Here is a 24,481-nt window from a genome sequence, read left to right on the forward strand (position 1 = left end):
CGTAATTGACTAAGCTCAAAATCAGCAGTAAGCACACTACTGATTCTTATGGAAAGCAGACCATGGTTCACTGCCCGAAGATTGGCAAAAAGAGAGATTGCAGTGAACAAATTTCAAAGACAGTAAAAGGCCATTTTTACTTCAAAATTTGTTAAACTCTAGGGTTCATAGAGTCCCATCTATCTCTGGATAGACTCATGAGAAAAAGGGGGAGGGGGTTATTGCTTATGGCACTCTCTTGTTTTATGCATACTCTCTAGAATAAAATAGTAGTAATAATAAAGAATTAGATAGTATTACCAAATCAATCACAATTTAAAACAATAATTTAAGCAAAAAAACCCAATAGCAGGCACTCCAGTGCCAGTGGCATATGCATCATTTCTGCTGATCCATTACAGGATATAAAAACACACCAGTATTCACTCCTTGAATGTCATCATCAAAGTCTATATCATGACTTGATAAGCAGTATCTTCCATCTGCGGTTGTATGTGCATATATCAAGCACAAATCGTTGAAGTTTATCAAGGTTTTGTTTCTGTATAACTGTGCCTCTGGGTGAACCTGCATGTGTATAATGTCAAGTCACCACTCACTATGACACCAAAGGTATAGATCAAATCAAAACAATAACAAAACCAAAGCACCTTGATGTAAGCATCCCAAACATGATGACTGGCAACCACCATTTGTTTAGTATCATCCCATGAAAATCCATTCTGACCAAGTAGACTCTTTACATCATTGAATTGAGTCCACAAATTAGTGTAGTGACTTTTCAAGGCCTTTTTATCATATGGGGTTCCAAAATGGCATTGAACGGTCAGCATATCAGTCCAAGCTTTTTTTTTTAATATATGGCCCATCCTATTCCTCCTATGCACCTGATCTAACAAAAGATCAATAAAATAGCACTCCATTGCTGGTGTCCAGTTTGTCCTTGTACGATTGCTACTTGCAGGCGTTTGGGTGCCCATTTCTTCCCCCTAAAACATTGAGACTATCATTCTAGTGATAAGGTCCCTTCCCATGCTATGCTTCCAATCCATAAACAACAAGTCAACTTTAGTCCTTAGCTATAGAGGTGGAAAATTCAAATTCACCAGAAATATCTGAAACCCATTAATAAGATTTGCATTCTTGTTTCAATTCATTTAACAATTCAAACTCAAACTAATAAACACTTATAGCAAACACAGTGATTATACCAAAGAATTAGGATCCTCCAGAGTTCTTAGGCTAACTTCATCATGGAATTCCTAAAATCTTATCTATTTGTTTTGGAATGAGTTGGATTGCTTATGACACATCATCAATAATTTAAATAGATACCAAAATGGTGATAGTCAATATTTTATAAAACGTTGATACGTCGTAAAATATAATCCACTCCTTTAAAAATGAACGGATAAGATTTTAGGAACTCTGCACTAGAGTTACCCGGATATCTTAATACATATATTATTCTGAGCTTAAGTTCTACATGTTACCCATTTTTTTAGCTGCTTAGAAAGCTACAGAGAAAGGTGGACGATTTTAAATCCTAGATATTAAAAGATCATTGGGGGTCTCTCGGAAAATGAAAACCCAGAGTTTCATTAACAGAGTTTCTGCACTTTTTGCTTATATATAGCTAAATTAAGAATTCTATAATTGCAAAATAAAAATTCAAACCTAAACCGGCTGTCAAAATGAAGATATTAAAGATAAACTACTATAAAATTCGAGCTCAAATTATACATACTAACACCTTGTCTAATTCTCGAGAAAACTGATAGAAAATGAAGGAGAGGGGGAAAATATTCAATTATATGTGGTACACTGTATCGGGTTTTCATAAAAAAATCAAAACAGAATATCATTCCAACCATAGTTCCTTTTAATTATGCTTCCAATACGCAAAAGGATGAGTCAAGCCAAAAGTCCAAACATGTGTGCTTATGTGTTATGATTCAGAGAGGGAGAGTGTTTGGTACCTTTGAATTGTGGAGAGAAATCGCAGAGAGGGTGAGAAAGATACACTGTGGTTGCCGTTTGGCTGCTTTGAGAGATATACTCCTCTCTGTGGATTGCTATATCCTGCACCACTCCATAACAGAAAAACTGACTATGACTATGAGCTCCATTTTCCACGTGGGAATGGTGACTGCATTTGTCTTCCTGTTAATCAGCTTGATGGGGTTTTTGTCTTTCTGGGTGCCTAGTTTATGGGGTTTTTGTCTTTTCATGGTCGTTAGAGAATGTTGATAAATGTAGGAATAATGAAAGGATTGAGGGCAAAAGGGCCAAATACTACTCTTTGGTAAAATATATAGGGATTTATTATTATTTTGGAAATATATATGGATGTACCAATTTTTTAAAACTTAAGTTTATGAAATTTGAGTTTGTCATGTAATTCGAGTTTTTTGAAAAAATAGCCTTCAAATTTGTCATGTTATTTTTTATGAAACTCGAGTTTCATAGAAAATTGATACCTATTTTTCATGAAACATAAGTTTGTGAAACTCAAAAAAGTGGTAGAATCTTAATTATTTCGCAAACAATAATAAATCCCTACATATTTTGCCAAATAGTAGTACTTGGCCATTTTGGCCAGGATTGAGTAGATTGCAACTTTGAAAAAGATGAGTTTTCAAACCATTTGAATGCCTGTATACACTTAATAAAATTTATAAAAAATTATAAATACACATATAAAAATTATATTCAGTGTGATTTTGAAATATATTTAACTAAGACTGATTTAATTATTACTTATATAATACAGTAATATTTAATAAAACTAACTAAATAAATCAAATTAATGTATTTATGATATACATATTCAAATTTATTAAACTCAAAAGTAATAAAACAAAATAACGGTTTTTTTTCATCTTACTCATCGTCTTGCCTAATCAATTTCATCAAAATCAATATTATAATAATGTTCATCATTTTGCAAAATCATTTCTTCATTAATATTTTCTTCTTCTCATCAGCATTTATTATATCTTTTTATTCTTATATGAACTTAACATGGTTGGCTTTTCAAACTAGTCAGTATTAGAAGTTTCCCTTATATATGTTCATAAAAAATAAAAATAAAAATCCTTTTATCATTTAAACAATGGACAAGGGCAGCCATTAGCATCAATAAATGGAGTTTTCCTAATACCAAAGAATGTTTATTTGGAAGAAAGAACCTAATAATTTTCTCAAATTTCATATCGAAATTCATTTATGCCTAACAATAATATAGTAAACACAATTTTAAAAACATTGATAAATTTCTTATGATAATTCTAATTGTAAAAGAAATTAGAAATCAATTATACATCAAATAATTAACTAATATAATTAAGTAACTTTTTTTTAGAAACACATTATTAATTAACTTGTTTTCAAATGAGTAAATAATAATTAGTATTTTTACCAAAAAGTTGCATAAAGGCAGTGACAAATATTTAGATGCTGATTGGGTCATTTTTTCAAAAGATTTGTGCACTCTTAATGAAATTTTCAAGTTAAGAGGTTATTGACACATCTTCTGGGATGGAACAAGCTGAAATGAATTAAACAACCGCAGTAAAAAATTCTTTTTTTTTATAGAGAGTTTCAACCTATGTCCGCTCCTGATGATAGTTTTTTATCATCAAATCAAGACACCAATCAGTTTTTGATGTAGGTAAGAATTGAACCCCATATCTCTTATTCAACCATAAAAATTTTTACCAGTTGAACTAATTGGAACCCATCGCAGTAGATAAAGCTTATTACACACTTACGAATAAATTATAATCTAAAAATAGCGTACCAATTAGTGACCCACCATTAATCTTCATTGAGGTATTCATTGGGAAAAGTTAACAGATGATCTAATTGCATTGGTTTAGAAAATATTGTTATGAGAAAAGAAAAAAAAAAACTAATTTTTTTTACAACATTTTATATTTCCCGTCAAAGTGGTATTAAAACTTTCATAAAATTTTCCATTAGCAAATGCCCTAAAGGCACTAATTAACCGGATCCTTTATTATTTAATTGAAATCTATTTATTAGCCATATTGTGAAATGAGTAATGTTATAAACACAAACTTTTTACAATATTGTTACAAAATATTAATGTAACAAATTTTTACTGATTCTCATCTAGACCCATCATTGACATTACTTTTTTACTTTCTAATAATCACTTACCTCATCGGTAGTTTGTAAAATATATTGTAATTTTAGCATTTTCCTTGTGAAAAACCAACCCAATCATATGGAAAAACTTCCACATACGGACACACCCAAGTTCGCACTACTTTTCACAACTTGCTAGGTTGTTAACTTATGATTAGATTACAACACTAATACATGGCATGAGAATATCACGGAACTTGGTGAAAAAAATGGATTTGGGTGCACTAATCATAGGCTGATACTAGTATGTCGTGGGATTTGGGTGTGAAAATGGATAATATGTCCATAAAGTTTTCCTAGATTTTTTTTTTTTTTTAATATTACAAAAGGACATTAGGACCATACGAAGGTTTCAAATGGTCTACAAAATAGGTAGAGGCCTGATCAGCCCAACTTAAACTGTTGCTAAATTTGAGTCATTAACAAAAAATTTGCCATGTAAAAATTAAAAACAAAATTTCTATCAAGTGTATAATGATGTATCATAATATGCTTATACCTCATTTTACATAGATAAAGCTATTAAACTCAAAAGTCAAAATCAACCTTGAAATGAGTAATTTGATACGAATCCTTTGATCTTTTGACCATTTACAACTGTAGAGTGTTATAAAAGTAAATTACTGTCAAACAATGTCATATAAGGGAGATTCGTGGGCTTTTTTCTTCTTGGGTTGAAGTTTATAAGCATAACCCCAATCCCACCTAAAAAAGTAAATTAAACTAAAATGGACAATGGGCATTCGAATAATTTTTGTATTAATACAGCGAAAGGGGCTGGTAAAACGACTCAGTAGATACCTTGTTATAAACAGAAAAACATTTATACCCCCTGCTTAAGCAACTCAGAACTCAGAAGTGTCGTGGGTTTCAGCTACTTCAACTGATAAAGTCTCTAATAGTTGTAAAGAGCTATCATCAGGAGCGGATGCTATAGACCCTAACCACACATACACAACAACTACAAAACCCTAATCACAAAACAGTGTTTTCTACATCTTCCGCTCCATGGACTAAGCCTTAGAAAATCTCCCATTAAAAAATCACGCAACATTATTCAGGTCGGGTCGTCAACCGAATCAAACATAACTAAGCTCTACAAAGCTCAACAAGAAGTGTCTTCCACAATCACTCCTAGTCTTCCAACATATGACTTGCAATCAAGAGGACAAGGTGAGAAAATCCCTTAGGCTTCTTCCAATATAATTTTTTTGATTGCCAAATATCTTAGCGGTTTTTTTTTTCCCTTCATGTGATTTGACCACAAAACTGTTTAGCGGTAATCATCAACTGGCAACTATCAGGAGGTGTGCACACTCTAACAGGCCTCTCTGGTATTGAGATTGCAAAGCCTGAGTTGTTTCATATGCACTTAAGCACCTACAAAACAGAGACATAGAGAGCATTAGGACAGATTGCATAGAGCTTTCTATCTGCTTTTTTGCAATTTATAAGTACGTAGTGCTTAAGTAAATCACTTTTTAGACAGTGCATTAGAAAGTAAGGTCAACAACTTTCTGCCTTCTAGGGTTATACCAACTAGCAAGCTTCCCAACTCCGAACTACTCCATGATGGCCTCTCCACAATACACACATACGGGGCTTACAAAGTAGTAGATTTTTGTTTTTTCTCTCATAAGATTTTCGAACTCCCAATTATCATCAATCTCCATCCAAAGGACATTATTGTTGAACTCCAATTTTGTGTAACAAAATATTAGGATGCACCTAGATATTTTATAATATAAGCAACAAAATAGAGCAAATAATTGTCTAAATATACTAGAATGGATAAACGGCAATTCACCTAGGTATAAGAATCCTACACATAATCTCAGAGGTTACCATTTCTCCTGATCTCAAGACAACCCTCTTTGTTCAAGAAGAACCTTTGTATCATCACATTGCCTCCTCAAATGTTTGTATCTATGCCTCAGAGTATCTCTGTGATGGTGAGACCAAATTTGCCATTGAACAGTCTGACCATTTCAATCCAAGCCTTGGCCACGAATCCATCACCAACTTTATTCCTGTTAAGCAAATGATCCATTTTTTATGACTGATTTCTTCTTGGACATTCACCAATTAGCATAGGAATGGCGTTCTTTTATGCACCAGAAGGAATGATAAAATTTATTTATGGGGGGATAAAAATTCATTTAACAAAGCATTTGAGAATGCACTTGCCGGGACAAGGCTATTCATTTCAACACCTAATTGGTAAAAGTAGTTTTTATCACAGATTAATTAAAATGATAAAAAAATACATGTGAACAAAGTAATGGATAAAAAGCTTCAAATTTATTAGGGATGACAAGTGGATCTGAGAAAAGGAATCTCCTTCTCCAAGCCTATGTCATGGAAAGACAGGAAAACTATTAGAGAAGATCTTTTTTTTTTTTTTTTTTTGAATTCTATTTTACAACCATTTTATATGATTCTTAGAAAGGAAGAAAATATAATTATCAAATGAATCAAACAAAAAAGAAAAAGAAAAAGAAAAGGAAATTGCAGTTCAGTTTATCTTACATATTTGCCACATGGATCAGCACACTGAAGAGATAAGGAAAATGGGTCGGCATACTCTAAAATACTCTAAAAAGAGCAATCCACCATCCTTTTGTCAAATATAATTTCTACCAATCACAATGTCTACACTTGTTCAATCAGCACAAGTGTAGTCTCTCCTCTCTCTAAAAAGACCTTTGAACTGTAGTCTCTCCTCTCTCTTCACTGTTTTCTCTCCACTACCAACAAAAAAAAAAACTCATTTGTTCTTTGACATCTAAAACTTCAAATACAATTACAAATCATTTTAGAAAGTCTTAATAGAAAAAACAATATATCTTTGTGTAAATTCCTTCAGTTAACAAACAAATAAAATATTATACAAACAGCTTCATTCTTAGTTCCACATAAATGATCAAAGAACAACAATAATCTACGTACCTCTATTGATCCACTAATTTACTAATCATCTCATCTCTTTTTCTTGTCATGGTAAGCCTTTCCGTGATTGAATAAAAATCTGACACTTTCTAGATGCTGCAAAAACACCATGAAAATAATAACTGCACAAAACCCACAAATAACTTGACCCAAACATAGATGTCACTCAATCTGGGCATTGATAATCAAAGGTCATTCACATATAACAATATCGTCCTTTAATTAAAATGTTGTACAGCCTAATATTGAATGAGAATGAAGAGCAATTCAGTCTAGGGCAAAAAGAAAAAGAAAAAGAGCAATCCACATTGTTAGTATGAAAGAACTAGATTTATTTTCAAATTCGACTAGAAGCAGATGCAACTACATCTTTACGTAATGCAGGAAACTTTAAGCACATTTTTATTCATACTAAAAAATTGTTCAACTAGGGAAAAAAGAAGAAGCTGAAAACAAAATGTTAGTTCGAAGTCTGCAATGTTTGAAACTTTGAATAAAAAGAAGGGTAGCCATTCTTAAGGCAACATCTTAAGCAAAAAATGTATTAAGAAAATGTCCAACCAGTAAAAAAAACTGAACCATGCAAAATATTTCTCACTTGGTAGAAGCATAGTTACCTATTATTTAAATACCCAATTAGAGGCCAACTTCAAAGAGTGACAGATCACCAACGCCAAGTATTCTTACCCTGCAAAGCTATAGGCCATGAGATGGTATTTGTTGATCAAATTACTAATTTCTTTTTATTAATACTATTATTTTCTTTGCATTACCATATCCTTTCAAATTGGGTTGGTACCCCTTTATGAATGAGGGCGTTAATTTAGTGAGACAGACCGAAAAGTGATAAAGATATCCAAAGATGCAAATCAAACAATACAACTAAAGTGGGTGACATACTTTGTCATTCAACAAGGGGAAAGAAAGTGAACTAAAATGATGCAAAGGAAAACAGTTTCAATTTAATAACAGTACCTTGTCATGTTTTCTAGGAATTTGATCAAGAGGTTCTCATTTTCTTCAACTGTGGATATGAATTGAAGTCAGAATCACAGTTTACAGAGGAATAGGCCATTGAAGAGGGAGCTAAATCAAACCCATCTCCAACAGTTGAGTCAAATATCCCAAACCCAAGTCAGACCCATTTGTTAGACCTAATTGAAGCCTTGAATCAATTGGCAAAGAGAGAGGTGCCCAGTTTCGTGAGAGACTAAAGGAGGTTGACATCTACAGCTGAGTCATTATATGAAAAGTACTCCGATTTGGCCACTTGGTATTGTACAGCCTAAGCATTGAAGACAATTAAAATCATAAACTATTCAATAAAATAGGAAACCTCGATTTCCCTCTTTTTGAAGAGAGCAAAATCTATTCCTGAGATTTTAATTCTCTCCTAGTGAAATGCTTAGTTCTACCAAATGCTTAAACCTCAAATGACTTTGAAATTGTACCAAATTTAACAGGGCAATGACTTGATGAGCAGACTATATAATTCTAAAATTTCAACTCAAATCCACTCCTACTCTGACTTCATATATATATATTCATAATACACAGTGCATTGTTTTGAATTAAGTCTTCTAGCAGAAAGTAGTTTCCATGTAAAAATAATACCTGGGCATATTTCTTCACATCAGACTCAGTTTCTTTTACGGTGGATATAGATTGAAAACAGAATCATCTTTTTATAAAGGGATTGGCTATTGAAGAAGAACCCAAATCAAACTCATTACCATCTGCTAAGTCAATACCCAAATCAAACCCATTTGCTCTATCCACTGGACGCCTTGAATCAGATGTCTTCAGGGACTAGAAGGAGCTTGAAGGGTCTCCAGCGTCTAAGTTTGTATGTGAACCATTTTGAGACAGTAAAGGTTCGAGTAACTCTGTGTCGTCATCAACATTTTGAGAATTGTGTTGGATGATAACGGAATTCTGAGGAGGACATATGCATTCCACATGCACCCCCATCCTTGCTATCACAGGAGCATATTTTCTATTTCTACTGACCCAATGAGTGATTTTACATAAAATCTCAACATGATTCCGATCACCTTGCATTCAAGTCTCTGAAATCCCTATGTACTTGGTTGTGAGGTTCATCGTAAAACCACAGATGATCACACTTCAAAGCATAAAAAACCCCCGAAACCATGAGACGTTGCTTACGACTATCGGTAGAAATGTGGATATCAAAAAGACAATCAATTATATCATCACGAATAGAACTGTACTTATCATTATTAGCGTAACTGTCCTTCAACGGAATTAGATGAAGAACAACACAAACAGCAATTGATGGAAACTCAGGACCAACCCAGAATGATATGGAACATTCAATGCTTTGATGATTGATCTAATTCGGAATCTTCTTTCCTGGTACCGTAATATCATATCTCTCTGCTAAATCAACCAGATATGAATCTAGAGTGGGAAAGGACTCATCTTCAATTGCATTGAACTTGGAGAGGGAGACCCAGGAAGAGCAATCAATCTGATTCGATAAATTGCGATGTGAATGCGAATCCATTAATACTTTGTGTTTCACACCTGAACATTTCATATTTGGTGAAAGCCCTAAATTTCTTCCAAAGTGCATGAAATTAGGAATTTTAAGAAATTGAAGTTTAGCAAATCTAGTAAATGTATTTGCAAAGGTAACCAAAATTGTTTCTATTATTACTTTAAGAGAGAGAGAGGGGTAGCTGAAGGATTAATTTTCTTAATGATTCTAAATTCAACGAGATGCAGTTTCGTGTATCTACTTGTCTTATACTTTCTGGAAGCTTTGGAATTTTCTTAAGGAACTTGGAATCGTGAAATACAAGCCAATTTAGTCTATTGAATCTGATAATGCTTTCTCTAAGGTTCAAATCTTTACTCCCTAATAATAAACATTTCTGTGTGTGGGTGAAGCAAGAAGTCAACTTTTTAAGAAAATTCGACTTTGGAAAACAATATTTTAAAAAGCCACTATAGGAAATGCACGCTGCTGATTGCCTACTGATCCCCACGTCCTTTGGAAATTGGACATTACCATAAAGCAAGAGTTTGCGAAGATGTTGCAATTTATAAATGCTACTTGGAAGATGACACGAATAGAAATCGGAACCTATCTCTAATCATTCAAGTCCAGTGAGACTCCCAATTGATGGAGGAAGCTCTCTAGTGGCAGTGTGCCTCACACTTAAATACTTTAAAATTTTCATTTCTTGTGGAATATTGGGAACCTTTTAACCCTTTTGCAATGACCAACATATAAATATTTAAGAGATTTCATCGCGATACAACTTAGAAGAATTTGAAGTTCAATGCAGCCCCAGAGATCCCAGCTTTCAAGCTTATCAAGACATCCAATAGAGTCATGAATCTTGACTAATCTTCTACAATTTTGGAGATCCAATTTCTTTATGTTTGGGGTGGCACTCGATAAGTCGGGTAATTCCCTAATGTATTGATTGTAATTGAAATTCATATATGCCAAGTTTTTGCATTGTATCCTCTATAGAAAAAGAAAATAAAAATTTTGACTCCAACAAACGTTATTAAAAAATAGTTGAATAAAGTAATAATAATTTATAAATAAATAAATAAAAATTATTATACCTTGAAAAACTTGTCCAATGTAACCCGACTTTCTGGCATGTTGAGTGCAACGAGTTTTTGAGGATCAAAATTGGATGGTAAGGAAGACAAAGGAAATCCGGACCAATCAAGAACGCTTAATTCATTAGGAAAATATTTGAGACCTCTACCAATATCTACATTACTAACCATGAGGAACTTGAGATTTTTCATCTTCTCAAAACATTTAGGTTCTAAATTCATCTTTGATGCTTCAGGTGTGCATATCATTATGCCACGAATTTTTTCTAATCCATAATTGGACAAAGCATCGAGTCAATCATACTATACAATAAAATTCACTAAAAGTATAATGACGGTTAAAATTAAACAAGAACTAAACTAATAAACTTAAATTTTCTTCAACATTTAAATGGAAAATAATCACCACATTTGCCATTTGAAAAAAAAGGTAGAAAATGAACCAAGATAATGCATACCGTATTTTGGGTTAGTACTTTATGAACATCCTTATAACACCATAGCCTACTACGCTCTCTAGGCATTCGTAGTGATTCCCGTCGAATAATGCGCCTACCCATTTGTTGTAGCAAATCATGCATCAACAATCTATCATATTGATCAATAGTTATTACACTCTTATCCATAAGTTTTTGAATTCCATAAATTGGATGTAAATCACAAGCATTCAATATATTCATGACATACTCCTTAAAAAATCCCTTAAAGAAGCATGCAATATCAAGGAAAATATATTTTTCAGTTTCATCCAATCCTTCATAACTTATTTCGAGTATTTTTGAATTTCTTCATTAGGAATTCTTTCATACTTATCTACTGCACTTCTCCACTGAGGTTTAGTTCTTCCATTTAAATCAGCACCCATTATTACTAGAGCTAATGGGAGTCCCCTAGCATATTGTATAACTCTATTTGCAAGTTCCAAATAATCTTCTTTAGGTTTGTTGCTTTGGAAGGCATGCATGCTAAGGAGTTCCAGAGCTTCATCTTGATCTAATTCCTTAACCTCATAGGTTGAACAACTTTTTCTAAGAGTAGCTAACAAGTGTTTATCTCTTGTTGTTATAATGATTTTACTTCCAGAAGCAAACCAATTGCATCTTCCAAGCAAATTTTCTATTTGGATCCATTTATCAACATCATCAAGAACTAAAAGGATCCTCATAAATGAAAGTCTTTCCTTTATCATATTGATTCCTCTAGATTTGTTACCAACCTTTAAATTTATATCCCTTAAGATCTCAAGAAGAAGTGTCTCTTGTAGTTTGATTACACCAGCGTTTGTCCCTGATCTTTCTCTTAAATTTTCTAGATAACAAAATCCATCAAAATGATCACAAATTCTATTAAAAATAGCTTTTGCGATTGTTGTCTTACCTATTCCACCAGGGCCATAGATACCTATTATATGACCATCATTTGACTCAATATCTGAAAGTATGGTCTTTACACGATAATTTATTTCAACTGGGTATCATGTGACAAACAACGGCGTGCGATTTAATTTAAAATTTGAGATCTCTTCAACAATTCCTTGGATAAATTCAAACTCACTGCAACTGTCATTCACATAACATGAAAACAATATATGATTTAGATTTTTATCATATATACACACACACAATTTAGAAAAAGAAAATAGAAATATGAAAATGAACTAAATTTAAGATGTTCGGCTTGTGAATTAAATTTGAATAATCATCAAATAAAGTAAGTGGCATGTACAAAATCTATAACTATCATTATGTTAGCATATATATATATATATATATATATATTAGTTTTAGGGTTCTAGACATAGTTGCCATGACGTATTGAGCATTTAATCATCAAGGTGGTATGGTAGTTCATTGGTTCAACCATTAGATGATTGACTCAACCGTTGTACTAATGATAAATTTATTTTAAATATAAACATATAAAAATAAATTAAAAAATAAAACAGAAGATAGACTATAAAAAGATGAACTTACATTCAATTTAAACATGAATATGTAGGAATTACTTAGATTGAAATTAATAGGATAGTATTGTTCATATATTGATTTTATATATGTTTATAGACTGAATAATAAGTTACTTGAATTGATCATTTGACTACTCATTTCAAGGTTTAAAAGCTAAAGACTTAAAAGACCATAAATAAAAGTGCATAATTGAAGGAAAGTATACTTATTAATTTGATATAAAAAAAAAAAAACATTTTTTTATACAAGATATAATTTCTATTTTAGCTTAATTTAAGTGTATATGTGTATAAAGCTCTCTCCTAGAGATTTGAACCCCGCACCAAAAGTGTGCGGTGGTAAAATAATTAACATTAAAGACCAAACGATTTGAATAAAACCATGTGGTTCAGTATATTTTTTTAAAAACCATCAATTTTCATGATTTAATCAGCTTTTTGGTAGTGAAACTAACGTTTCTGTCATAACGTCCGGATTTTCATATTATTTACCAATTTGACAGTTCAACCATTGTTTGACTCTAAAAAAAAACCATTGTTTTGGTACGATTATGATAACTGTACATTTAGCATAAAGTTGCAATGAAAATCTTTTTCTTTTTTTTTTGAGCGTGAGTTGCAATGAAAATCTAGTTACTGATAATTGAAACTAGTTACAACTTACAACTCATTTTTAATACTAGAACTACCACCATGCACCTTTGACGTAATGGTCACTCTACAAGTATTAAGTGCTTGTGAAGTATGGGAGTAAGGGTTAGGGTTCAAGTTTCTAGGAAGGAGCTTCACACACATATACACTTCTTAAATTAGGCTAAAGTAGAATTTCTATCTTTTATATATATATATATATATATATATATATATAAATACTAGAACTAAATTATTAAGGATATTTTTGAGAAATGTTTTTTAAATAAATAATATGTGGGAGAAACTCCTATTTAACGGTAAGGTAATTTTTTATTTTATTTTTTAAATCTTTCTATTTCCACATTGCTAGCTAACTTCTATAGTAGTGTTTTCTCAACCAAAAAAAAAAAACCTTCTATAGTAGTGGATATGAAGAAAAAAAATCATTCATAATTTGGCCAAAAAACTAACACTGATAAATTAGTGGTAATTTTTGTTTAGCAATCAAATTACTTATCATAACAAACCAGTGAAACTCATAAAAAGTACAATAGTTGTCATTAAATACACACCTACGCTGGTAATGCCAACCAGATATATTTGCAGCTTCAAATAAAGCTTCCCTCCAGCTCTGCACCTTGTAATCCTTTAATTTTTCTTCATGTTTAGATAGTGCTTCTCCAAACTTTCCTTTTTGGTTACGTACTTCTAATGGATCTATGTTGTAAAAAACCAGTAGCATTAATTGGTCTTTTTTCTTACACTTAACAATCTTGACAAGTTCATCCAAGCACCATTTGGAAGATGCATAGTTTTCTGAGAATACAATTATTGAAATCCTTAAACTTTCAATGACTTTGAGAAGTCCTACAGAAATTTCTTCTCCCCTTTGAAGATTATTATCAATAAAGGTATTAATACCCCATTGACATAAAGTATTATACAAATGACCTACAAAACCAATACGGGTATCTTCACCTCTAAAACTCAAGAAGACATCAGATTTCTTAGGTTGGTGGGTGAAAGAAGTAGATGAGGCTCCTTTGCATGTCACAAGAGCCATCAAGATTTATGAGGAAACAGCTGTAAAGATCTGAAAGGAGGAGAAAGAAAACTGTGAAGGGATTGCAATATAACTCAGGCAAGTGAAAGACAAATTAGGAAGAGGGTGAATGCAGGCAAGAGGAGCCTTTAAAGGTGGCTTGCTTTCGGTGTGCCCAGCAACTCTTTGAACTTTAAAGTCCCATATTGATGCTTTTTACCTTGCTTTTGGTGTGACTCTCTGAACTTTCCAAGAACCACAGATGCTTTTTTTTTTTTGCAATATCATGCAAGTATCCGTGTGAAACCTAAAATAAATCTTGGACCTTTCTAAGCAACATACTGGTCATTGTGGTCAAACAAAATGGTAATTTCCTATCTTATTTGTCATTCGCAAGTGAGATGTAATAAACAAATGGTAATAAAAGAAGGTAGCCATCTTCCCTGCAATCCAACAAAGTCGTTTTTGACTTTCTGGAAATATTAAACTTTCCTTTGGTTATTCGCAGAGGAGAAAAAAGAAAAAGTGAAGAAAGTAGAATCCACTCAGCACGATAATGTTTTTATCAAAAATCTCACTCAAAAAGGGAAAGGGGATGCGTGAAAAGCCCATTAAAAGATTTAGCGTATATAGATTTATTGTACATCAATATGCTAGCTAAATGGCAAAAAATCTTTCCCTTGTAGATAAAATTTTATGCCCTAACATAGACAGAAATAAGTCCATTTACTGCCATATATGTATCAAAAGATATAAACGTGCAACACATGTTAAAGCTTCAACCTAATTTTGTTTTTGGGAAAAATATCGATTGAGAATGTATTTTTCATCAACATTCCAGGCAATCAACCATAAATCCAGCTACAACCAACCATCACCATGCGCAGGACCTCTCAGCAAAAGCAAATTCAATTCCCTTTTTTTTTTTCCAATTTCAATAAGGAAATCATACAGGAAATTGCATTGAAAAATGCCTTTGCATTAATATAGGATCTGATTTACATTGGAAAAACTCCCCAATAAAAAAGTACCAAAATTATATCTGACATTAACAAGAAAAATAGATGCTACCGTCGAAGCTTTTTCAATAACCACTTCCTCCGTGCTGTCACATCCATGGCCACGAACATCTTGGCCTTTCTCTCATCTTCTAAAAGTTCACAAGCCTCCAAGAAGATCTCATCATCCATGTCAGGAACGGTTTGAAGTGCTGCAACTATACATTCTATTGAGCTGTAGTCTTTGTCTTCCTCAGTACCCAAATATGTTTTCACTACACATGGCTTCCCCTCAACTGCCTCTAGTGTCTCTTTCTTGATGGTTCTCCTAACCTTTTGGATACATGCTGAGGTTGACAAAGGAGCAGATTTTCGCTTTCTTTTCTGATGAGATATTTCAAACTCAGTAGCTGGAGATAGCGTCTCTCCATTTATATTGTCAATCCCCATCCCTAGGGTGTTGGTGTTGATCTCCATTTTTACGTCGAAATAACTTGATCTACCATGCTGACTTTCATTACCATAAATCAAGCACAAATCACAATAATCATCCAAGATCTTATCTCTGTATGTAACTGTATCTGGATGATCCTGCAAAATGCAATTTTTAAATAAGATCAAAATTATACAGTTCAATGTTCAACTATCAATAAGATTATGTTCCGCACCCTACATTACGCACCAACATATAGTTTACTTCATGAAGACTATTTATCATTTCATCAAGCGGGAGAGAGAGAAAGAATGTGTGTGAGCGCACACATGTTTACCATACTGTGGCATGCTCAGTGCTCTTTAGTGATAACCAAGGGAAACAAAAAGAGATAACCCTCTATCCTAGCAACATTACAAATAAGAAAAAATAGCACCTTGATATAAGCTTCCCAAACATGATCATCAGCTGTCATTGTTTGGCGAATTCCATCCCAAGCAAAGCCATTATGATTGAGGATATCTGTGATGTTCATATACTCTTTCCTCAAGCTCCAATACCGATCTTCTAGTACATCTTTGTCACAAAGGAATCCAATTTTTTTACTAAATGATGCATTCATCCAGGTCCAAGCTTGAGCATTGTATGTACGACCAATCTTATTCCCTCTGTGCAACTGTTCTAACATAAGGACAATAAAATAACGGTCCATTTCCCTTGTCCAATTTATCCTCAGAGGATCATTATTAACAGGGGACTGGTAATCCTCTTCATCTACAACTTTAAAAATAACTGTCATTACATGAGAGGATTTATTCTGGAGGCATACAGTACCCAAAAAAAAAGTAATAATAATGTTGTTTCATACTGTTGAAATGGGCAAATTTCAGTTCTTTTGTATTAAACTTTCAGGAAAACTGAGTCAAGTAGTTGTATTAGCATCAAATTAAAACTTCCTTTTTGCATGGATAGTGACAAATTAATACTTATACAACAACAAAGTTGACAAATTATTTATAGCAATTATACTAGCAAATGGACAACTATTGCACCTGTAAATTAAACATGCTAGTGCAGTTTTCAGATGGTCCTCCTCTAATATCACACGTGTAGTTCAAACATTTTCTGAGAAGTCCTTAACTGATTGTACCAATTTGTCTATCTAAAGGTAATATTGCAATACGAGAGAGAGAGAGAGAGAGAGAGAGAGAGAGAGACCAATATTTACTCCCAGCTCATAGTCCTCAACATCCAAAAAGTGATCAGAGTAATTTTGCCTTTGCTCAGTGTTGTCATTTCCATATATCAAAAACAAATCATTGACATTTGGGAGAGTTCTATTGCGGTATGTTCTTGCATCAGGATGTACCTACAAAAATTTTCTATAAGTTGTTGGGACCAAAAAGAATATTTATGTAATGGAAATTCAGAAGAAAATATCACCTTAACATAAGCATCCCAGACATCATCTTCAACACGTATCATTTGTTTCACTTCATTCCAAGTAAAGCCACTCTGGCCAAGAAGAGTTTTCATATCATTGAACCGCTCCCTCAAATTCATAAAACGACTCTTTAGGACATCTTTGTCATGCTGAGACCCAAATTCTACACTAAACTTTGCAATCATATCAGTCCAAGATAGCTTGTTGAATTTTTGATCAACCATACTTCCATTGCGAACTTGCTCTGACATTAGATCAATAAAATATCGGTCCATCAATGGTGTCCAATCAGTTCCTCGGTAATAGCTATTATTAAGTCCGGCACCTTCAGAAAATTCTAAAAGAACATAAATATGGGGAAAAGTAATCTTTCTTTGCTAATTTGAAAAAAAAAAAAATTTTCTTTTAACTTCAATGATCACTGTGTTTCATATTAAAGAGGCAGCAGGGACTTGTTTTCTTTCTGTTTTTTTCCCTTGGTTCAAGAAAGCACTTAAACATATCTTGACAAAATGCTATTGCAATCAATGCAATATGAAATAGCACAGGTATATGTATCCAGACACATTGAACACATATATCTAATTGCTCATTGACTAAAGACCAAATACTTGAAGAGGGAAAAAATAGGCAAATGCTGAGATTTCTTATAAGCTTGTCGAACCAAAATCTCACCAAAACCATTACATCCTAGATCTTGACGCGCTTCATTACACAGTTCATCAGAAGCTGGATTTCCATAAATCAAGCACAAGTCATTATAATCTGGCGTCAGCATGATTCAGTATGGTTTTGCATCTGGGTGTTCCTACATAAACAAAGTCTTAGCCAATAGCTATGTATACTCGAAATGACATTTAAGACTAAAATAAGTTGACAAAGCACCTTCACATATGCATCCCAAACATCATCAAAAGCTGTGACCATTTGCTATGTTTCATCCCATGAAAATCGGCTCTGTTGAAGAAGATTTTTCATATCAAAGTACTGCTTTTCCAATCTTCTATAACAACTTTTCAGAAAATCTTGGTCATGATGTAATGAGAATCGTTCCTTGAACAACATAAACATATCTATCCATGCTTGATTGTTGAAGGTGTAGTCAATCTTCTTCCCCTTGTGCACTTCCTCTAGCATTACATCTATGAGATAACGGTCCATTGAAGGTGTCCAATCCGTTGTCGAACAACCACTGTTTGCATAGCATTGGATATTCATATCCTCCCCTATTACAAAGCAAAGATTTTGTTAATTCATGCAATAAGAAATATGTATTTCAAAGATGATAAGTCCAATGAGACAACTTATACTTCATTTTTTTTTTTTAATTAAATGCTGTGGTAACACTCTCGTTTTAGCCAAAGTTAGATAGATCAGCATTGTCAACCCCGGTCAACAACCATGTATAAATATTTAGAATGATAATTGCATGGGTTCTGGTACATCAGAATTAGGATAGCAATGAAAGAAAAGGAAAAAATGCAACTGAAAGGAGACTGATATAGTAGGTTAAGAACACAACAAAGAAGACAATAAATAAGCAGATAATAACTTCCTTAAATAATTTGGGAAGCTCTTGCTGCGGAAACAAGAAACCTACCAATTCTCAAATCTGGTTCTTCACTGTCAAGATCTGCATTGCATGTCGAAATGCTGTATCTTCCATTACAAACTTCTTCACCATATATAACACATAATTTGTGATAGCTGGGAACAGATTTATTTCTATATGACTGAGCATCAGGATGCACCTGCATATTTTATACATAAGTCACATAATAAAACTACAAATATCTAAAGGATACAAGAATGAGTAAATAGAAATTCACCTTGGTATAAGAATTCCAGACATAATCCTCAGCAGTTACCATTTCTCCTGTTTCATCCCAAGAAAACCCACTCTGATCAAGAAGAACCTTTATATCATTATATTGTCCCCTTAAATGTTTGTATCTGTTCCTCAGACCATCTTTGTCATGGTGAGATCCAAATTTTGCATTGAACAGTCTAACCATTTCAATCCATGCCTCGGCCACAAATCCATGACCAATTTTATTCCCTCTAAGCACCTGGTCTTGTAACAATTCAATAAGGTAACGATCCATTGTTGATGTCCAATTTGTTCTCCGACATTCACTATCAGAAGAGGCATGGCCCTCCTTTTCTTCAGCTACAGGATAGGTAAAACTGACTGATTTATAAGGATAATAGATAACTTCTCATTCATCAAAACGTTTCAGACTTTTAAACATAAATTAAGCTAGAAGAACATTATACTTGCCATCCATTGACAAACAGTAATTCATATAATTCAACATCATCGAATAGCAATAAGATGGGGTACAGAACAATATCCACAGCCCAGTAAATCTGTCCTAACCCTAAGAGAAAATTTAAAGAAATTATTAAAATGAATTAAAATCTCATGGCTCTTAATGAACTGGGCATGCCTACAGGCACGTAATGAAAAAACTAGAACCTATAAATCAAATTTCCATTTAAGGAATGCAAACATGAGAAAAAAAAAAACTGTTATACAGAATACAAATCTCTCTAATTAAACATATCTGATAAAATTCCATTTTGTGAAGCTTAAAGACCTACTGGACACCTGAATATTAACCAAAGTCTTAATTGTAATTATCAATAAATCTCAAGTGGCATGTATAAAGACGAAACCAGATTTTTTATTTCAATAAGTAAACAGAATTATACTAATAAATTGGAGAGGAGTGTCCTCAAGAATACAGGTTCCCTCTAAAGGTCCTCCTTTTAATACAAGAAATGAACCTCACCCATCTTGATCTGTATGATATCATCTTCAAAGTTTCTCCCTTGCAATAAATGACTGCAATGTCCATTGCTTACTGCATTTCCAAATATCAATTTCAAGTCGCAAAAGTTTAGCAAGGTCTTCCTACGATAAGAATGCGCATCTGGGTGTGCCTACATCAGCAATTGTACGCATGAAATACAGTAAAAATGAATACCAATAACCAAATATATATGATAGTGTACCTTGATGTAATTATCCCATAGATAATCATCTGCGGATATCTTTTGTTGAATTTCATCCCAAGAAAACCCCTTTACCTCAAGTAGACTCTTCACATCAGTATAATATTTCAATAATTTCTTAAAACGGTGTTTTAAGAAAGTCTTTCCATATTTAGAGCCAAATTTTCCATTGAATAAGGTGAGCATATCATTCCATGCTTGTTTCTTGAATGTGTTACAGATCTTATTGCCTTTTTTAAGTTGGTCCAGCAAAAGCTTGACAAAATATCAGTCCATGGCTGGTGTCCAATCTATTTTTGAATGCCCTTTACTTGCCGGTACAAGGCTATTCATTGCAACACCTAATCAGTAAAAGCAGTTTCTATTCATTAAAAACAGATTATACTTGAATACTCATTACTACAAGCTAACATAAAACATATGTAATTTCAATCAATCTTGCTGCACCCAGTTCCTAGCTATCAAATGAAGTAAGATATGCAACTTCCCAAAAAATAAACCATCAGGACCAGTTCAATCAAGTGTTCACACAAAGCCAAGCACAATGTGCTCATTTCTCTGCAACATTTTTTTTTTCTTTTTTCCGTGGATAGGAATAAAGGTGCTTGTTTCCCCATAATACAGACAGGTTTGCAATACAACACCAACTACAAGTCTTATCATTAGGTACTACTTAGGTCATAATTGGCTAAGCTCAAAATCAGTAGTAACCACAATTCTGATTCTTGTGGAAAGCAGACCATGGTTGACTGCCCAAAGATTGGCTAAAAGAGAGATTGCAGTGTACAAATTTCAAAGATGGTAAAAGGCCATTATTACTTCAAAATTTATTAAATTCTAAGGGGCATAGAGTCCCATCTATCTCTGGATGGACTCATGAGAAAAAGGGGGAGGGGGTTGTTGCTTATGGCCCTTTCTTGTTTTATGCATACTCCCTAGAATAAAATAGTAGTAATAATAAATAATAAAGAATTAGATAGTATAACCAAATCAATCCCAATGAAAAATGGTAATTTAAGCAAAAAAACCCAATAGCATACATTCCAATACCACTGGCATATGCATCATTTCTGCTGATCCATGACAGGATATAAAAACACACCAGTATTCACTCCTTGAATGTCATCATCAAAGTCTATATCATGACTTGATAGGCTGTATCTTCCATCTGCTGTTGTATGTGCATATATCAAGCACAAACCATTGAAGTTCATCAAGGCTTTGTTTCTATAGAATTGTGCCTCTGGGTGAACCTGCATGTATACAATGTCAAGTCACCACTCACTATGACACCAAAGGTATAGATCAAATCAAAACATTAACAAAACTAATGCACCTTGATGTAAGCATCCCAAACATGATGACTGGCAACCACCATTTGTTTAGTATCATCCCATGAAAATCCATTCTGATCAAGTAGACTCTTTACGTCATTGAATTGAGTCCACAAATTAGTGTAATGACTTTTCAAGACCTTTTCATCATATGGGGATCCAAAATAGGCATTGAACATGGTCAGCATATCAGTCCAAGCTTGTTTGTTGAATGTATGGCCCATCCTATTCCCCCTATGCACCTGATCTAATAAAAGATCAATAAAATAGCACTCCATTGCTGGTGTCCAGTTTGTCCTTGTACGATCGCTACATGCAGGCATTTGGGTGCCCATTTCTTCCCCTACAACATTGAGACTATCATTCTAGTGATAGAGTCCTTTTACATGCTAAGCTTCCAATACATAAACAATAAGTCAACCTAGTCCTTAGCTGTAGAGGTGTAAAATTCAAATTCACCAGAAATATCTGAAACCCATTAATAAGATTGCAATCCTGTTCCAATTCATTTAACAATTCAAACACAAACTATTGACCACTGAAGCTAAAACACTGATTATACCAATGTTTAGAATCCTCCAGAGTTCTTAGGCTAACTTCATCATGGAATTCCTAAAATCTTATCTATTTGTTCTGAATTGAGTGGATTGCTTATGGCACATCATCAATAATTTAAATAGATACCAAAATGGTGATAGTCAATATTTTCTTAAAATGTACGTCATAAGTCTAATCCACTCATTTAAAAATGAATGTAAAATATTTTAGAAACTCTATAATTGCAAAATAAAAATTCAAACCCAAATCAGCTATCAAAATGAAGATAATAAAGAGATACTACAGTAAAAATCCAGCTCAAATTATCCATAATAACACCTTGTTTAATTCTCGAGAAATCCAATAGAAAATGAAAGGGGGAAAATATTCAATTATATGTGGTACACAAAAGGATGAATTAAGTCAAAATTCCAATACAAGTATGACAAAGGTCTGCACGCTGTTTCAGCATGCTTAATTCTTTCAAAAATCAAGAGTACATTTTAAATGAGTGATGCTACAAATTTTACAACATAAGTCTTACAAATGGATATGTCACCTTTTAAACAAACACACACAAACAAAAAGTTCAGAAATTCATATATTATGTTGTTGTGGCACTAAACACATTCATTATCGTTTCCATTTGCAAGCCTTTATAGTAAATTTAGCAGTAGCTTTAGTGTTTTCCCAATTTAAATACTACTTAGTTGATTAAATGAAGAAACTACACTAAAAAAACACACTAATCCAAGCTAATATTCAAAACACTAGTTGATTAAATGAAGAAACACTAGCTTTAGTGTTTTCCCAATTTAAATACTACTTAGTTGATTAAATGAAGAAACTACACTAAAAAAACACACTAATCCAAGCTAATATTCAAAACACTAAACCCTCTCTAACATTTGGTTTCAAATATCAATTTCAAATATATTATAGAGTAAATTTCATTAACTTACCCTGAGATTTGAGTTAATGTCAACCGGGTCTAAGACATTTCAAAACTGACCAATTTGGTGCCTAAACAATAAACATTGTTAGGTTCATTAGTCATTTTTCTCTTCTCTCTTAGGGACCAAATTGGTTTGTTTGAAATGTCTTGGACCTGTTTAGTATTAGCCCAAACCTTAGGGTGGGTTAATGTAATTCACACTATATTATAAGACTACAATTTACAACTACAATTAGTCTGTCAAATAAGCGAATACACAGAAAAATACCAATCCAAAATTGCACGATTACATCTAATTACAACTTAAAATCCTAATTAGTTCAATCAAATTAAGAGATTAACTAAAATTCTAACACTAACCCTCTCTAGCATGTAAAAAATCACAACACTACGACTCTAATTAGCCGATCAAATGAAGCAGATACACCCAGAATATACTAATCCAAGCTACAATTCCAACATTAGCCCTCGGTTTGGTTGCCAAGAAAACCAAAACGAAAACAAAAAGATTTTTTTCAAAATTTTAATTTTACACAAAAAAAATAAAATAAAATTCGAGATTCCATTAACAAAATTCGTGAACTGTTTCGTTTACCTACTGCTAGATTTAAATTTTCGAATTCCGATTCTAAAAAAAAATAAATAAATAAAGCCAGAATAAGTGAAGCTATTTAGAGAACTAGAAGAATAGAATAACAAAGATGAAATTAAAATTTCAGATTCAAAGTTTTTTTTTTCTTTTTTCATTTTAAGTTCCTTTTCTTTTTCTTTTTTTTCCATTTCCTACTGTTTCGCAGTAACAAAACAGAACATAAGTTAATTCCATACTTTTATTATGAAACAGCCATGTGCGTGTGTGTGTGTGTGTGTTGATATGTAGAGATAATTAGAGATTAGGGTTTGATACCTTTGATTTGTGGAGAAATATCGCGCAGAGAGAGAGAGAGTGAAGAAGAGAAACTTCGAGGTGTGACTTGCGAGAATGGATTTACGAAGAACACTGTGGTGGCTGTTGGATGTTTTGACAGACATACTCCTCTCCGTGGATAGCTATATCCTGCACCTGTTCAATGATATATTAGTACTCTAAGAAAGGATGTCTCATATGTGTGAGAGTGGTCTACAAAGGTTTTTTTTTTTTTTTCCAAACTAGTTGAGAAAAAAACTCTTCAAGCTCTTTTTTTTTTTTTATTAAATGTAAATTTTGAAAATTTGACCATTAGATTGTATGTTCTTTATGTTATTAACATACAAATTTTGAAATTTAGACATTTAATTTTCTTGAAATTTTGCATGCATGGGAGAATAATAAGAACATGTAATCTAATAATTAAATTTTCAAAATTCATATTTAATATATATATATATAACAAGTTTGAAAAGTTTTAAACAT

The 24,481-nt window shown here is 32.9% G+C and overlaps 2 protein-coding genes, 1 long non-coding RNA gene and 2 pseudogenes across 3 annotated transcripts; all 5 read right to left on the minus strand.

The window, feature by feature from the left end:
- Positions 1-378: 378 nt before the first annotated feature.
- Positions 379-980, minus strand: LOC142628493 (L10-interacting MYB domain-containing protein-like). Its single transcript, XM_075802579.1, has 2 exons — positions 651-980; positions 379-567 (listed from the first exon to the last, which is right to left on the minus strand). The coding sequence occupies exons 1-2, from the start codon at positions 978-980 to the stop codon at positions 379-381; spliced, it is 519 nt and encodes a 172-aa protein (XP_075658694.1).
- A 3,976-nt stretch (positions 981-4,956) lies between these two features.
- On the minus strand, positions 4,957-8,626 carry LOC142628313 (uncharacterized). Its single transcript, XR_012843015.1, has 5 exons — positions 8,098-8,626; positions 7,740-7,810; positions 7,123-7,218; positions 6,019-6,203; positions 4,957-5,553 (listed from the first exon to the last, which is right to left on the minus strand). It is a non-coding gene; the product is annotated as an uncharacterized LOC142628313 (long non-coding RNA).
- A 116-nt stretch (positions 8,627-8,742) lies between these two features.
- Positions 8,743-14,390, minus strand: LOC142628311 (disease resistance protein RUN1-like; annotated as a pseudogene).
- Positions 14,391-15,260: 870 nt separating this feature from the next.
- On the minus strand, positions 15,261-18,022 carry LOC142628494 (uncharacterized). Its single transcript, XM_075802580.1, has 5 exons — positions 17,920-18,022; positions 17,244-17,581; positions 17,019-17,169; positions 16,237-16,574; positions 15,261-15,958 (listed from the first exon to the last, which is right to left on the minus strand). The coding sequence occupies exons 1-5, from the start codon at positions 18,020-18,022 to the stop codon at positions 15,437-15,439; spliced, it is 1,452 nt and encodes a 483-aa protein (XP_075658695.1). The 3' UTR covers positions 15,261-15,436.
- LOC142628182 (uncharacterized) lies at positions 17,701-24,147 on the minus strand (annotated as a pseudogene).
- Between the last annotated feature and the right edge of the window lie 334 nt (positions 24,148-24,481).

The sequence above is a fragment of the Castanea sativa genome, chromosome 3 (genome assembly GCF_040712315.1).
Source record: "Castanea sativa cultivar Marrone di Chiusa Pesio chromosome 3, ASM4071231v1".
Taxonomy (NCBI): Eukaryota; Viridiplantae; Streptophyta; class Magnoliopsida; order Fagales; family Fagaceae; genus Castanea; species Castanea sativa.

Excerpts from the sequence above, each read along its gene's own strand:
- LOC142628493 (XM_075802579.1), bottom strand. The coding sequence starts at position 980 with ATGGGCACCCAAACGCCTGCAAGTAGCAATCGTACAAGGACAAACTGG. Across the intron at positions 568-650 it reads TTTGGGATGCTTACATCAAG|GTTCACCCAGAGGCACAGTT; the intron begins GTGCTTTGGTTT and ends ATACACATGCAG.
- LOC142628494 (XM_075802580.1), bottom strand. The coding sequence starts at position 18,022 with ATGCTGACGCCAGATTATAATGACTTGTGCTTGATTTATGGAAATCCA. Across the intron at positions 17,582-17,919 it reads TCTAGGATGTAATGGTTTTG|AATTTTCTGAAGGTGCCGGA; the intron begins GTGAGATTTTGG and ends ATGTTCTTTTAG. Across the intron at positions 17,170-17,243 it reads TCTGGGATGCTTATGTTAAG|GTACATCCTGATGCAAGAAC; the intron begins GTGATATTTTCT and ends AAATTTTTGTAG.